At 37.2% G+C, this 16,264-nt stretch overlaps 1 protein-coding gene across 4 annotated transcripts in view; it reads left to right on the plus strand.

Moving 5' to 3' along the window:
- The window catches only part of PPP1R16B (protein phosphatase 1 regulatory subunit 16B), a 108,454-nt gene that overhangs the window by 27,184 nt on the left and 65,006 nt on the right, over positions 1 to 16,264 (plus strand). For all 4 annotated transcript variants that reach the window (XR_015798613.1, XM_088154568.1, XM_088154569.1 and 1 more), the window contains one exon: positions 6,459 to 6,861. Coding sequence is in view for 3 of the 4 variants with exons in the window: in XM_088154568.1 (XP_088010694.1) it covers positions 6,615 to 6,861 (247 nt within the window). In the remaining variant the exon portion in view is untranslated. The remainder of the gene's footprint in view (positions 1 to 6,458; positions 6,862 to 16,264) is intronic.

The raw sequence follows: 16,264 nt of genomic DNA on the forward strand, positions 1-16,264 counted from the left end.
ATGTTCTTGTCCAAAAATCATCACCGTCATCATTGTCATCATCATTATCTAATAAATGCTATAGGAGTGTTGAAAAATAGGAAGGAAATAGATATAGATGGTACAGCTGGAGAAACGTTAAAATATGAATATGGCTTGCTTATTGAGTGGCAGTGTGACTTGTTCAATGTGTGAGTTAAGGCTGCATCTGTCCGTGAAGATTGGAAGAATGCTGTTAATGTTTCCCTATACAAAAGGAAAGGTAGCAAGAACGAATACAAAAACTACAGGGTGATGCTTTGTTAACTGTGTCCAAGAAGCTGTTTGGCAAAAATTCTGATTGAAAGAATTTCAATCATGTTTTTGATTTAGGGGAAACATGATAAAGTAAATAGGCTTGAAGTATGGAATATTTTGCATGTATATGGAGTTGAAGGTTGCTTGTTGAAAACTGATAAAAATGGTGTATGATGGAAACTGTACTGTAAAGTGTGTGTGACTATAAATGGAATGCTTAGTGAATATTTCCGTACTGGGCAAGGAATAAAACAAGAATGTGTGATATCAACTTGGTTGTATTTATAGATTAATATATAAAGAATGGTTGTGGTAACATTAGTCCTGTGTTGATTAGGGTCATGAATATATGTGTACTTTTGCATGGAGAGAATGCCATGCTGTCGCATGAGGAACCAAATGCTTTGCAGTAAAAGTTGAAGAGGAGGTGTGATGCACCACGGATTTAACCATGACTAAAACAAACCTGGCATAGTATGATGAGCAAACTAAGCCTATATCATTAGCTTACATAGGAACAGTTGCTAGCAAATAACCTAAGGCAAGAATATTGTCATAAGCCAAATGCCATGAAAATACAAGGGTATGTGGTTCTGGTTGGATCAAGTCAACCATACAGTATCCCTTCCAACTTTCCCATTTTTAACTCTAATCTTGTGGTGATAAGTTTCTGTTTCTGTTCTTTTACCTTTGTGTTCTATAAAATTGTGAAAAGAAACAGGAAGTTCATTTTAAAAAAGCAGTGATGGTTACTTTATTGGTCTGCTCATTACAGCTGTTTTCTGGATGGTCATATAGGCCAGGCTGTAGGGCCTAGACTTTGTTGTAAGGTCCAGTCCTAGTTGCACTATAGTATGTACAGGTTGATCCTCTTATGAACACATATATACCCAGAGTGGGAAATTTTGCTTCCAGTTTTATTCATTGTAGCATAAAGAGTATGTTTTATTAATGCTTATGGAAGTGTTGTTCTATGTTCAGTTCTTTTAAAATGGCATTTAAAAGTGCTATCCGACTGAAATATGTCCATTGATTGTAGCAAAGTGAGTTTTGCATCCTTGTCATTCTTTACTACTTCTCTCCATTCATAAAAAAATGGAATAGTGGGACATTCAGGACAGACCAAAAAAAAGTGCTTCTTCACCTAGTGGAATTTATTGCCCCAGGACATATGATAACCACCACTTTAGATGTCTTTAAAAGGAGGGTGGGGACATCAGACAAATTGCCCAGAGTCGCTTTGTGTGAGATAAATGTGATATATAAATGTGATAGCCTTATTTTCCCTGAATTTATTTATTTATCTATCAATGGCTACTATGCGTATATGTCATCTTCTCTGAAATTGGAGGCAATACTGTATTTCTTTATCACTTCTAGGGAATATAAATGGGAGGGTGTTTATCATCCTCAAGGCCTGCTTGCTAGCTTCCTAAACAAATCTGGTTAGCCTTTATGGAAACTGAATACTGGACTGGATAGTCCTTAGTCTGCTCCAGCCAGGTTTGTGAATGTTCTTTCTTTCCATAAGAATTCACATGAAAAATGTTCTTCACAACTGTGGGAAAGCAAAAGAATGAACTTCCCGCATGCTTTACATAAATCATCACAGCAACACAATGGTTTGGGGAGGGATACTTGTATATATGGTTTTAATCAACCTTCCTTGTGGGTTTTCTCCCCCAAAGTTGCTGAGTAGGAGTTGAACTCTTCAGAATTCCACCTCTGCTTTTGCTGCCAGAAGCATCTCTCCCTCCAAAGGCTTTCTTTCAGCTCTGTCTCTGTTTCCTTCCCTGTCTGTCTCATTTCACCGTAGAAGTCTCTATGTGGCAGCACTGTACAGAATTGGACATACGCTTCTTTTCCAAAATTCTCCATTCAACACCCTCTCCAAAGGATGAGACATTTTGGAAAGAGTTGCTTTGGTAGCTCAGTTTTTTTCTGTCCCGTAGTAGTGTATGCTGACTGCAGTAATAGTGGATCCTGGCCAGCCCAATAACAAACCAGGGTGATTTGCAGAGCTAATACTCTATTCCCTAGTTTTATATGAGGAAACGCAGTAACGCTTGTTAATCATTTTGCCAGATGGAGGGATGGAAGAAAAAATATGCTGGAACTAGTTATTCTGACGCAGCATTATCAGTGGCTCAACTACCTTTGTTGGAAAAGTAGAAACAGTTTCACTCAACGTGTCAGTAGTTCAAATGTGCAAGATTCATTGTCTCTGAAAAAGTAATACATAGGAAAATATGTCTTTCAGTTCAGTATCCAAGCAGGAAACCTCTCCTTAGTGCACTGCACTAACCCTAGTCGTGATGGCCTACAATTCCTAATATTTTCAGTTGATGGTTGAGAAGGCTACTTTATAGCAAAATAGGCAGTACTATAGCAGTGTCCCTCAGCATTCTGAACAATGAACAGTAAATGGGTTTATATCTGTCCTAACAACATTCTTTTACATTTTCTTTAAAAATTTTATAGAACAGAGGATCCTTTAGCCTTCCCCAGTAGTTTTACATCTAGTTTATAAAGCCCCCAGGTGATTATATTAGAGCCAGTTGAAAAGGATAGCATGAAATTAGAAATGCAGTAGAAGAAACACAAAAGCGTTCCCAAAACTATGGGAGACCCAGAACACCCTCTTATTAGTCAGCAAAACAGTATCATAACAGATTTTGGCCCTCAGTTGCTTTTTCAAGGAAGCTGCCTTTATCCTGAATTAATTTACATGAGGTTCGCTGATTCAAATTAGAAATCTACATCATTGACCAGCAACAATTTCTGAAAGAACTTACTTTTTTTCAAAGAAACTCTTGGTATTTAAAGCTGCTGGTTCAAATTTTTTTTTTATGGATCAAGGAATCTAAGGTTTTCAGTGTGGCTAGAATTCTTGCTATATTTCTCCATACATAGAAATCACTGGAATTCCAACAAGATAGATCTGGAGAGAAGGAAAAGGAAGCCTCATGAACTGGATGAATTTTCTGCAACAAGTCATTGATCAAATTAATCAAGTCTGTGCACAGTAATGATTTCTCCTTCTCATAAGATTCGTATTTTTACAGCAGGATAGGGCAGCTGCTGGCTTTTCAAATGATGAAATGATGCAACTCTCTTTGGATGAGTACCAGTTTATTAGAGAACTAAGGAAAGGAGAACGTGTTTGCTTTGCTTTCTCCTCCATGTGGATTCTTCCCAATGAAGCATTCTTTTTCTTTGTGTTGAGTGAGATATGGCATTGTTGCCCAAGTCCATCCTAACAGCCATGGGGTTTTGGGACTAGGCATGCTGGCATGAAAGAAAATGCAGGATAACAGCAGACTGATCAGTTTGCTGAGGTGACTGTTTCTAATTTAAAACAAACCTGGGGATAGATACTGTGCTTACATTGAGATTATTGCCTTTATAAGTGGACAAAATATCTCAGTCAACTGATGAAAACTATCAGGTTGTATTTTCTTGGCCAGGTGTCTGTCCTTTTGGTCATTTGAATCAAATAATTCAAGTAGAATAATTCTTTCATGTATAGCTACACAGGTTTAGGAGAAACACAATATCTCATAAGAGTAGTAGTTGGATTTGTGGTATAGCGAGCATGTATGTGCTGTGATGGCTGCCTTGTGAATGCTGATGCAGGAATTGTGCTATTGGACAAAGCCCGCCCCATTTGTAAGGAGATTGTGCAAATAATGGTGTATTTTACAGAACTTGCTAGATACATGGTTGACAACTGACCTGAAAAAAGTGGTCTGTCTTGCTCTTATGCTTCTAACAGCAGTCTGACCTTTACCTTCCAAGTAAAGCTTTTCACTTTGTGAAAATTATTCTTACAGTCTGCTAATGCTTGCAGTTCAGGCTGCAGTTAAAAGAAATGGAATGGTGGGCAGTAAAATAAATATACAATTATAGATAAAATAGAAGAGGCTGGCAGACAAGCCAGTGTGAGAGCTGTTTATGTATGTATTGCTCCCAGACAGTTGTACGGTATGTACAGTTGTAAGGCTATACTTGTGAGCAGGGTCAGTTCCACAAACCTTTTCTACAAGATCCACCAATCCAACATTCTTCTTCCATGTTGTGTATGGAAAAAGCAGTAGTGGTGCTATTCAGACAGAGCACTCTGTATGTTCTATGCTGTGGTTCTTCAAGCTGTGTTCTGCAGAACCCCAGGCTTCCATGATTGAATTCCATGGAACTGTAACAGTCTTTGTGCAACTTGTGTGACTGGGAAAGTGGCCTAATACTGCCAATACTAAGGGAGGTTTTTATATGACACATTTCCATACAAGATCTGCTCACATTTTGACCACGCTGTGTTTTTTTTAAGTATTTATTTTTGTTTGCACGCCATGAACTGTTTTTTTAATCAACTATATGTTGTATCAATTTGCAACATTTAATAACTTGCAATATTAATTTGACAAATTTTACTACCTGTTTCTACAAAGTCTAACACTATCAGAAAAGTTTTGGAATGGAGGAAGTCATAACAGTATTTGAAATATTGTGGATCTCCAATTCTGTAGAATCTGCTGGAGACAGAAGAGCCTTTGGCTCAAGCTGGAGGGCAGCATTGCTGATTGCAAAAAGCCAGACAGAGTTGGACTTGGTTAGTACTTGGATAGACAATCATCAGGGAAATCTCAGGACTGTAGACTAGTCTACGAAACTGAGAAAAATATCCTGGATGGCGGTAATGGTAAATCACTTTGGTATTGTTGCACAGTCATGTCCATGATGTCAGCTCTGAGACTTTAGCGTTTACCTTCAGTGACTCTTCTCTCTCAGACAAAATCTTCAGAATGTACTAAAACAGAAAAATTAGTTGCTCTAATTAAGACATTGTTGCATATACTAAATTCTTCGGATATAAAACTATTGGTTGCTTACAAACAGAGGGTCTATTTTTCTTGGGAGTTTCCTGTTAATATCTGGTAGATTTCTGGAGAAACAGAATGTTTAATCAGATAGGTATTTGGTGTCCAATAGAATCATTCTTTTTTAAAGATGAATTGATTTAATTTAAGAATGCATACTAAGAAACTAAGTAACATTAAACATGATAGATTTGCATTCCTCATTGGACATAGAAAAACAACCAAGATTTTTAATAATATGCAGTAAATGGACTGCAGTTTAGCTTTTAATTGTTGCTTTTATAATGAAGACTCCATAGATAGTAAAGATGCTTATACCAGAACTTTTATCCGCAGGTTAAAGCAGTTTAAAGTATTCCAGGAATAAATCGTTTACGTGAATATTCTGCAATATACATAGTGATAATGAATGTTTATAATCTCATCAGCCTCCCCATTCAGAACTACTGAATTTTTATATTATCTTGTCTCTCCCAGTCATATGAAGGCAAGTCAGAGTCATGATGTTGTTAGGTTGATGGGAATGTTTGTAAAGTGACCTCTAATCAAGGTTTTATTGTCTAAAATATGAAGAAATGTTCATGGTTTTATTTTTATGTTCATTATGGATTATGGTTTTGGCATGATAGTATATGGGGTGCTGAACAGATGTAATAAAGCAAAAGTTTGAAATTACTTCAGAGGTTCTTATAAGATAACACAGCACATAAAAGACCTTTTAAAGTTAAGGTTTTCTTAGCTTACATCCAGGTTTAATATTCATCTGGAATACAAAGACTGACCAAATATTTGACTATACTGGACAGCTTTTGTGGAAAAATGCTACTCTTGATTTTAATTTGTTTCATAAAGAAGTATAAATTCATTGTTTTCTATAATATAGTAATACAGGCATACCTCAGAGATATTGCAGGTTCGGTTCCAGACCATCACAATAAAGCCAATATCATAAAGTGAATCAAATGAATTTTTTGGTTTCCCTGTGCATATAAAAGTTATGTTTATACTATACTGTAGTCTATTAAGTGTGCAATAGCATTGTGTCTAAAAAAATGTTCATACCTTAATTAAAAATACTTTATTGCTAAAAATGCTAATCATCTGATAGACTTGCTCAATGCAGGGTTGCCACACATCTTCAATATGTTAAAAAAAAAGCAGTATCTGTGAAGTGCAATAAAGTGAAGTGCAATAAAACATTGCTGTTTAGCAAATTGTTCTTTTGAATCTTTTCCCTTGTTCGGTTCTTTTTAAAATCTAGGACAAGATACACAGTCAGTTTTGGCCCTCTTTCTCTTTTTCCAGGATTCCACCATGTGTTCCTCAGACTCTGAGAAGTACTGCTCATGATCCGGTCACAGAATGCTCTCTTAATGCCAGATAGCTGTCACATAGTTGCCTAGACGGGACTACGGATTCAGCAGCTGTGTGGCTGATCCCATCAGCAAATTTGTCGAAGAAATGGACACCCATATGGACTTGCTGACAGAGCTCCAGCTTCTGGATAAGGTACCTACCCTAGAGCGACTCCGAGCCGCTCAGAAACGCAGGGCTCAGCAGTTGAAGAAATGGGCTCAGTATGAGAAGGAGATGCAGCACAAGAAGCGGAAACATGAGAAAAAGAGGAATGTTGTCTGCCCCAAGAAAGTGTCTTTTGAGGCCAGTGTTGCATTGCTGGAAGCTTCGTTAAGGAATGATATTGAGGAAGGTAAGAAATACTAAAAGTGAAAATCACATGCATCTTACAAACCTTAAGTTTGTCTAAAGACATTTAAGTACCAAATGGTGTTCCACCAAGTAAGGTGTTAAAGTAGATTGTGGTTCTGTAGACACAAGCCAGGGGAACAGTTGCATGAGATGGAAACCTTTGAACTATGTTCAGAAAGTGGCATGTTCCACATTTTATCTTTCCCTGTTGATTACTTATATACCTAGTCTAGGCTGTTCTGTTTCTAGGCCAGATTACTTCCAGTAAGTTTGGAATAGTCTGTTTCAAGGTTGGCACTATTTGATCTTGAACTGTTTTGTACACTACTCCCTAAAGACATACTTTAGGTAGGTCATCTTAGATTCACTAATGAAAGTAGAAGATTTTTTTTCTGTCTAATCTTCCTGGTGTGTATATTATCTTAATTGCCAAGTTGTCTTTTTTCCTGGTAGATAAGTTTTGCATAAGAATTTAATGTGGCTGTGTTCATACAATGTAGAAGGTTGATTAGTTGATATCTTTGGAAACCTGGCTGCTGTAAATGGTATTGTGTGAGCATGAATGGTATTTTGTTATTTGGCCTGGAAAAGTTTTGGCTCTGATACTTTTGCCTCAAATGCAAAATAATTTGATTAAATTCTGTTCTTACATTGATTTCCATATTTGTCCAAGTTTAATAATATTTCTGATTAATTCTTTCATTCAGAATAAAATTTTGGTGAAATTTTGACTAGAACAGAAATTACATTTGGAATCCATTAGAAACATTTTAATGTGACTTAAAAGAAAATGCCACATAGTTTCTGAATTATATAATAAGTTGTCAAGATGCAATTAAATTTTAGGATTGGTCCAAACATTTCCTACAACATTAAGCATAAATCATTGAATTAGAATAATATCAAGTGTAATCTGAACTCAAGTTGTACAGATTTGGGTTTTGGAAAAGATGTGGTATTATATAAATGTACATAATTTAAATATAATGAGGAATTAGAAATGAAAGTAGACAGTAGAAAGTAGAAGTAGAAATACGAGGAAGTAGAAAATATGATTTGGCTAGTGTTCATGTACATTTGAGATTTTATATAAAATTCCTTGTAGAAGTTTTAAAAGAAAAATTGTTTCATTGGCAATGTTCAGCATGTGACATGTGAGTTTAGTATTGAGTAACAAAGAAAATAATTAGGGGGAAAAAAGAAAAAGATTTGTTGTTGCATGTACCCAGAATATATTTAAGAATGCTAAGATATATTTGAGGGATTTGAAAAAGATTACTTTATAAGACTATACAATTACATGATTAAATTATTGATGTTATCTGCGACATTTTCGGGACTTGATATATGGGGTGCAGTCTAAAACATTTAGTTGCCTAAAGGCCTAGCTTGACATTCCTTTGATGGTTGGTTTGCAGCTATGTATCTTGTTTTCCTCTTCTTTAAAGCAAAGCTGGTGACATTTTTATTGCAATGCAGTGCATATGAAGAAGCTGCTTATCTCTTCTCTACCTAGCATGTTCCTATCCTTGCTCAACTAGATTTCATTGAACTGATGAAAAGTAAGGCAGATGAGAATTTGGCTCCTACTGCCACTTCTCATTCGAGATAGCTGTTTTCCCTGAGCTCCAGTAGGACTGGCCCTGAACGTGTATCCTTTTGGTATATGTACTTCCATAAAAAGACTGTGTACACAAGTCCTGTTGCTATTTATCCAGTTTTAATTCTATTAGACTTCTTAAAGTTTTGTGTAATTCTTCAGTATGTACCCAGAAAAAGTCCAACTGAATTTAGTTCATCTGATTTCAGTATGCATAGATATGACTCACACAATATACTAAGGCTTGCTGTGTTGTTTTTATTATTGTTTAATTAGTGAATAAACTACCCCGCAAAAATGGGTTTCCTAAATCAAAATCAAGCAAACCACACTTTGGCTTGATACGATGTGTGAATCTTACTATAGGCTGGATAGCTAGGGGCAAAGAGGAACTAAAATTCCCTGTAGGTAGTCTTCCCTAATGTGTTTACTTCCAGATGTGTTGCAACTACAATCCCAGAGTCCTTAGACAGGATGCTGGTTGGGAATTCTGGGATTTGTAGCTTCAATACATCTGGAGGATGCCAGATTGGAGAAGACTGCCTGAAAAGGAAGACTGAATAAACAAGGGATCAATAAAATGGAATACTGGAACTCATATTACTAAAATTAGTATTACATTATTATTTTCTGTCTAGTACTTAATGTATTTTACACACATACATGCACGCGCACACATACGTACACGATGGTCTACTAATTATTGACCTAAATATTCTTTGTGACAGCTGTAGTAATTATTAGATGATTCTGCTGAGTTCTTTATATATATTTTTTATGTTTTTGCTTATCAAAAACATTTTAACAGATATACTCAGCTCCTTTATGCTGTACATTAATCTTTTCACAGGATTCTCTTTCTGTTTCTTTGATGCCCCACATATTATGTACCTCTACTATCACATGCATACTTATTTGAGTATTTTGCAGGAATGTCTTCAACGTGTGGTCAAAAAAGTCAAAATGGTGGCCATGTTGATGCAATCAAACCTCTGTCTGCAATGCACATGAAAATGGCAGGTCACATTGTCACTAACACCATCTTAATTTTTTTCACCATGCCCTGTGAACAACTCTAGGGGAAAAAGTTATTGTAAACTGCATCTAAAACTGCAAGAATATGTATGAATATTAACTTTGAAGTGTTTTGTACAAGTTTTTTTTTTCTCAAGCAAAAGAGAAAAGGTATGTGATATTTGATATTTATCCTCTCTCTTAGATTTAACAAAGAAAGAAAGGAAAGGAAAACCTACAGGGTCTTAACGTATCTTGCTTCAAGTGTTGCTGCTTGTTTAACTTGTATCAGCTATAGACTTAGCTCCCACCTATTAGGCTCTGGAGGGGAAACAAAACCAAAAATAATTCCTACTTTAAAATCTGCCAGTCTAAATCTAAGATTGATAGGTAGGTATGACAAAGGAAGCAAAATCCAGAGAATAATAACAGGATTGGAATGATCTTGACAGGCAGTATACCCACAGTGTAATTATTTTCATGGAGGTAACTCTGGGGGTCTGGCCCAAAAGTTTTATCTTTGCAATATCAATACAACTTGAGAGAAATTGCAAGTAAAATCTGATTACTTTTCTCTTGCTTAGAGATAGAAGACTCCGAGTAACTAACTAGATGGAAGCAAAAAATCTACAGTGGATTAGTAGTTAATGTAAAGGCAGGATTATGAGCACCATGTAGTGTAAATACCATAAATAACAGGGGTGTCCATAGGGTGTGGTCCAAAAAGTCAAGATGGCACCATGGCAGAATAACCAAGGCTGGTCTGGAATGTTCTTTGCTTTTTGATATATAGATAAGGTAGATTCTTTTTACCAAGTCCAGTCCTCTGTCGTTTTATCTCCTGCCTGTTCATGTCTCTTCCTCCATGCTTTCCCCCACATTCTTCTTGCAAGAACTATTGCCGAGCCAATACCACTTACCTTGTACCTGTGCATCTGGTTTTTCCTACCTAAGTGCAAAACTTTACATTTCTTGCCACTGAACAATATATTGGATAGGGTTGAATGTTCAAGTCTGTTAAGGTCCTTTTGAACATTTAGCAATGTATTGGCTATTGTAGTAGATAGTGCAGGTAGGATGTGAATCATTTTGGAGAGGTAGATCACTGAGCTATGGGTGACACTAAGCTGGGAGGTTGGCTTATACCTTAATGGACAAAATTCACAATTCAAAATTACCTTGACTGGCTTTGAACATTAGGCTGATCTAACAGGGTGGTGTTCATCTATGACAAGTGTATGGAAAAATCTGATCCACAAATACAAGACTGTGGAGATCTGGTTTGGCAGAGTACATGTGAAAAGGAGGTAGGAATACAAGTGGACCACCAGCAGAATATTAGTGAGCAGTGAGATATAGCAGCTAAAAGAGCCAGTACAATTTTGGGCTACAATGACAGTAACAATTGTGTCCAAATTAGGGCAGGAGGTAATAGTTCCACTGTATTCTGTGCTTCATTTGAAGTGGGAAGTTCTAAGCATTCTAATTTAAAAGAAACATGGAATAATTTGAGTGGATTCAGAGGAGAACTACCAGGATCATAAGAGGTCTGGAAATCAAGCTCTATGAGGAGCTGGACATGTTTAACTTGAAAAAGACAAAACTAGCAGGAGATGTGACAGTGGTCTACAAATATCTAAAAGCTGTCATGTGCAAGAAGGGGCAAAACTGTTCTGCACTGAAATCAAGAGCAGGACAAGTATGAATAGGCTGAAATTAAAGAATATTCTGGTTGAATATTTGGAGGAATTTCCTGATAGTGGAACAGGCTGCCTAGGACAGTGATGGACTCCTCCTCAGTGGAAGCCTTCAAATGGGGGAGTGGTGGTGGTGGATGCCACCTGCCAGAGGTGGTTTAGTGGATTCTTTTTCAGAACAGGAGATTAAACTAGATGCCATATAAGGTCTCTTCCGTACCAGGCATTCTATGATTCCATGGAACCCACAGTTTTGTCTGCCAGAAATGGAATGCTATAGCTCAGCGTGTCTAAAGTTTTTCCTCTGAAGAGCTGAAGCTAATGGTGGAACTTAAAAGTACTATACTGCTGCCTTAACTTGCTTTTAAAACATGGGTTTAAATAGGGTATAGACAATTAGGATTTCTAAATTTTACATAAAACTTTGTTGTGCACATCTTCACCAAACTGTCCCTGGTTCTGCCGGATATGTTGGACTTCAAATCTCAACATTCTTAGCAAATATAAGGAAGAACAGGAATCAAAGCCCATTGCATCAGGGCACATATAGGTTGGGAAGGTTGGTTTACACAAGCTAATCAAAATACTGTAGACAAATTTGGGTGGCCAAGGACTGAGTGGGCAGTATGATAATGTATAGTAGAAGTCTGTCAAACACTGGGGAAGGCCCCAGTTTTTTGGGTTTTTTTTTTTTCCCTTCCTGGTACATTTTTGCGGCCTGGAATATTTGTTTTAGTTTTATCTTGTTCCTTTACATGTGTTACTGGAACTTGCACTGCCACTTTCTTCTGGCTAACAATCCCATTGAAAATTAGGTGCAAATTGCATTATCAAATGTCAGTTATATAATTTGAAGGGACAATGGAACCTGCAAAAAACAACAATTTAGGGCTACATGTAGCCCACAGTCTGACTATCCATACCGTAAGAGTAATATTTATTTACTTTCTACATTTATGTACTGTCACAGCCCACAAGGATGACAGTACACTGATGTCACATTAAAATAAAAAAATATATAATACAGTAAATCAATAAATTACTATAATAATTCACAGCTCAACAATACAATTACAACTGGCATAAATAGGTGTCTAGTGACCAGATATCAACTTCCAAACATCCTTCCAAATACCTTCATTTTCACAGTCTTCCTGAAGCTCAGGAGCAAAAGTACCATTTAAATACCCCTTTAAAGGTTGGGTACTGCCACAAAAAACCAAAAAACCAAAACAAAACAAAAATCCCACTAAGTTTCTCCCTCCTATGGGAGAGAAACCCACAGCATACCCAACTGGGACAAGCACTTTGGATGGACAGGATCTACTTGAAGCAGACCAGCCTGGAAATACCTGGATGCCAAGCCATGTAGGGTTTTGTAGGTTGAAACTGGCACTTTGAATTGTACCCAGAAGACTACTTACACCCAATGCAGTACCAGCAGCAGAGTTTTTAAATGTGAGTAGTGGCTCTCAGCCACTAACATGTGGGCTCTTGCGTTTTCTACCAATTTCAGCTTTCAGATAGTCTTCAGAGATGTCTAGTAATCTAATCAGGAGCTGACAAGGGCATGAGTGATTGTAGCCTGAGCCTCCTTCCACAGGAAGGGCTGCAACTAGCATACCAGCCAACGTTGGGCAAAGCCCTCCTGCCACAAACTCCACCTGGCTCTAGCAGCAGCTGTGAGTTTAGAAGGACCCCAAAGTCACCTGTCTGCTTCTCTGAGGGAGTCCACTGGAGCAATTAAAGTGTCAGATGGTTTCTGGTCAAACAGTAATTCAGTCTTGCTGGGAATTAACTTCAGCCTGATCCTTCTAGCCTACAGGTACTGGGTCAGAACTTCCATTGCATCACCATTCCAGCCTGGGCTGAAGGATGCATATCTGGGTATTTTCAGTATACTGATAATACCTCACCCTGAACTCTCAACAGCTTTATATAAATGTTAAACAGGGAAAAAGAGAAGAACCCCACATACCCACACTGGAGTGGCTAACAAGTAGAACTCTCTCTCCTGTTACTGACTGGTATTGTCTTCTAAGGATGGAGCAGAACTACCATAAATCAGTGCCCCAACTCCCAGTCCTTGCATGTAACCCAGAGGGTACTTAACAGATCATATTGAAAGATATAAAGGGATGAGGAAGGGTGCATTCCCTCCGTCCAAGTCCTGACGTAGATTATCCAACCATGCAGCCAACTTTCTGGGCTCCGCCTGTTAGTTGGACACCTAACTCCACTAACTTCCTTTGTTAAAGTTCATGGAGAATATGAAATGGAGAGTTCCTAATTCCTAATACATTTTAGAAGTACCAAGAGACACATCTTCTATTTATGATATTGCTCAGATCTATTATCTAGTCAGGAGAGTGTATCACATATGACAAACATCTAGTGAAGCAAATTAAAATGGAACATGAGCTATATCATGGTGATTGTGCACTTAGTTATATTCATAGTTTGTTTCCCTCTCTCTGAGTAACAGTCACTTTTTGGTTTTTTACTAGAGGTTTAAAGCAGAGCTGCATAACTTTTTCTGAGATGGCGGCCATCTTTGGATTTTGAGTGGTATGCCAAGGTCTGTTCTCCAACAATTAGTGGGTACAAAACAAATATTATATTTTATTTTTTATTTACATTTAAATGCTTATTAAAATTGTAAATAAATGCAATATAATTAATTAGTTTCCAGTTATGCATTTAATAACTTGGTAGCAACTTTTGAACATCACTGGGGCCACAGGTTGTCTAGCCCTGGTTTAAGGGTGGCAAGTATTTGTTGCCGCACTTGTACTAACCAGTTTATCAGAGTGAGGTGCATTGGACTGCCTTTATGAGCTGGCAGGGTCTTTTAAAGTAGCCATCTGTTTTGCAAACTCTGTGTTGCCAGGTCTCAACAGGGTAATCTGAGGACACGTTATTCTGTCATTGATTTTGGCAGCTGAAAGCAGATGGTAAGAACTGTTAACTGGCTAAATAATATTTAATCAATCTTCTGATCATTTTAACTGATTGTATAGGCTGTTTAAGGGAAGGCATATTTTCTTAAGCGTGGGATGATTTGCAGCATAATAAGCAAAAGCTGCATGGCATTCATAGGATTTTCAGTACTGTACTGACAGTGTAAATCAGCTGGGAAATTGGAATACAGGATATTTGTTAATACATTAGAGCCAGAATAGCTTTTAGAAATGAACAAGTCCAAATTTGATCAGAACCATGGTAGTTCCATATTAAAACCATGTAAGACATGTATTGAAATTGATTTCATTGAACTGCCAATGACTACAGTGGTCTTTATTTTAATAAAGTATACTAAGTATATTTTAATCTGAAATGCAAAACTTTGGCTAGTTTTGGAATAATTAAGGAAAAGAGCTACCTAGTCACCTTTTCAGTAGTTTGGTAGGTGAGGAGTTGTTGCCCCATGTGGATAGCCATATACCTTTCAACTTGTAATTAAAGATCTAGTTCGCTGATTAAAACTTGCAAGCTTATAGATCTAACACTACTGTGGTACAAAGTTAGCACAGTAGAGATTTTATCTGAAAGTAAAGTAAGAAATCAAACTCTTCTAACCCTAAACAAATAGAATGTTTCAAAAACCAGCTGGGACGCAAAAATCCAGAAGATCACCAGATGACAGCAAAAAGACCTGGTACCTCATCTACCGTGGCCCGCATTTTGTAAATAGAAGAAGCATCACTACAGTGTGGCATTTCCTGAGAACATCCACAAATAGCTTTTAACTTTACAAATGTGTCCCCAAAGATTTACCTACCCATATTTTTAACAAAGAGAATGCTAAAATACAAAATAACTGCCATGTTAAGATTCATTTATTACTAGATCATCTCAGCCATGCTGAATAAAACACTAATTTGAAAGTTGTGTTGCTACCTCAGTGAATAAGTTTTAATCATATACAGTACAGTAAGTTCGGCCTAAGTAAATATAAGTGCAAAGTAGAAAAAGGACATTGGGGTGTTAATTGTTGTCTCTTATCTGTCTCCTTCCCTTTCAGGATCATCAAGCAGTTTCAGTTTGCGTGCTCTTTCTATTGTGTGATTCAAGATCCCTCATGGCAATCATCTGTATATGGATAAAATATATTATTTGTCCCCCACATAGCTAGTGCCTCATCATTATGGCACCACAATGATTTAGCCAATATTACTGGTGGCTTCTCTAACGCCAATGTTTTAAGTTTATTATAATACAAATCAGATTTCCTCAATCAGTCTCCTTTCATATCTATTGGAATTGTACTGGAAATCCAGGGAGCATTAGGTATGGGAAGGCTGATAAAGACTTCAGCCTGTCTTCAGAACATGTTTGTTCACAAAAAATGAAGTTATCAAGCCTATTGTCATTTTTTCTGGTTTTTCATGACAAGCTTTTGTTAATAAGTGTATGATTCAATTTCAAACATCCTTGCAATCTAAAGAGTGACAGTGCCCAAACAAACATATGTCATGACCTTGAGGAATAGCCTCTGATAGCTGTAAGTTGATCATTGTTACTTGGTACGGAAAGTTCATTCTGTGTCTTCAGGGGAATTCTGTGTTTGGTTATTGTTGTCTTCCCTGACATTGAGCCTAGTCTTTAAAAATAGGTTTTGTGGCCTGAATTCTTGTGCTGTCAGATGCAAATCAAATCTTCTAAAAATGCTTAGTAGCATTAGAATGGAATTAAAATTTAGCAGTTTGCAGACATTCTATTTGACATACTAAGAACTGTCACACTTGTGTAAAATGACTTCCCCCTAGTTTCCTGAACACCTGCATGTTAGCTACACCATCACTATTTAAGATTTCCAAGTATTCTGAACAATTTCTGTATCTTTCAAAAATGGAATCTGGAAACTTTTTTTTCCCTGTAGCTTTATACAATCATCTGGGTTGAAATTTTACATGTTCCTATGGGATTGACTGAATAAGCTTAAGGCTAGTCTCAGCCATGGTGAACCCCTAAGGCAGGGGAAGTGGTAGAGGCTGTGCTGACAGAATAAGGCTGTGTAACAACTGAATTTGGCAAGAGTTGCCACCAAGATGCATAACAAGCCTGTGATGGAGTGGGGAGAGCCCTCTTTG

This window comes from Python bivittatus, unplaced genomic scaffold, assembly GCF_059951505.1.
Source record: "Python bivittatus isolate LINGU-HERP-01145 unplaced genomic scaffold, Pbiv_v1 ctg000700_np1212, whole genome shotgun sequence".
In the NCBI taxonomy this organism is placed as follows: domain Eukaryota; kingdom Metazoa; phylum Chordata; class Lepidosauria; order Squamata; family Pythonidae; genus Python; species Python bivittatus.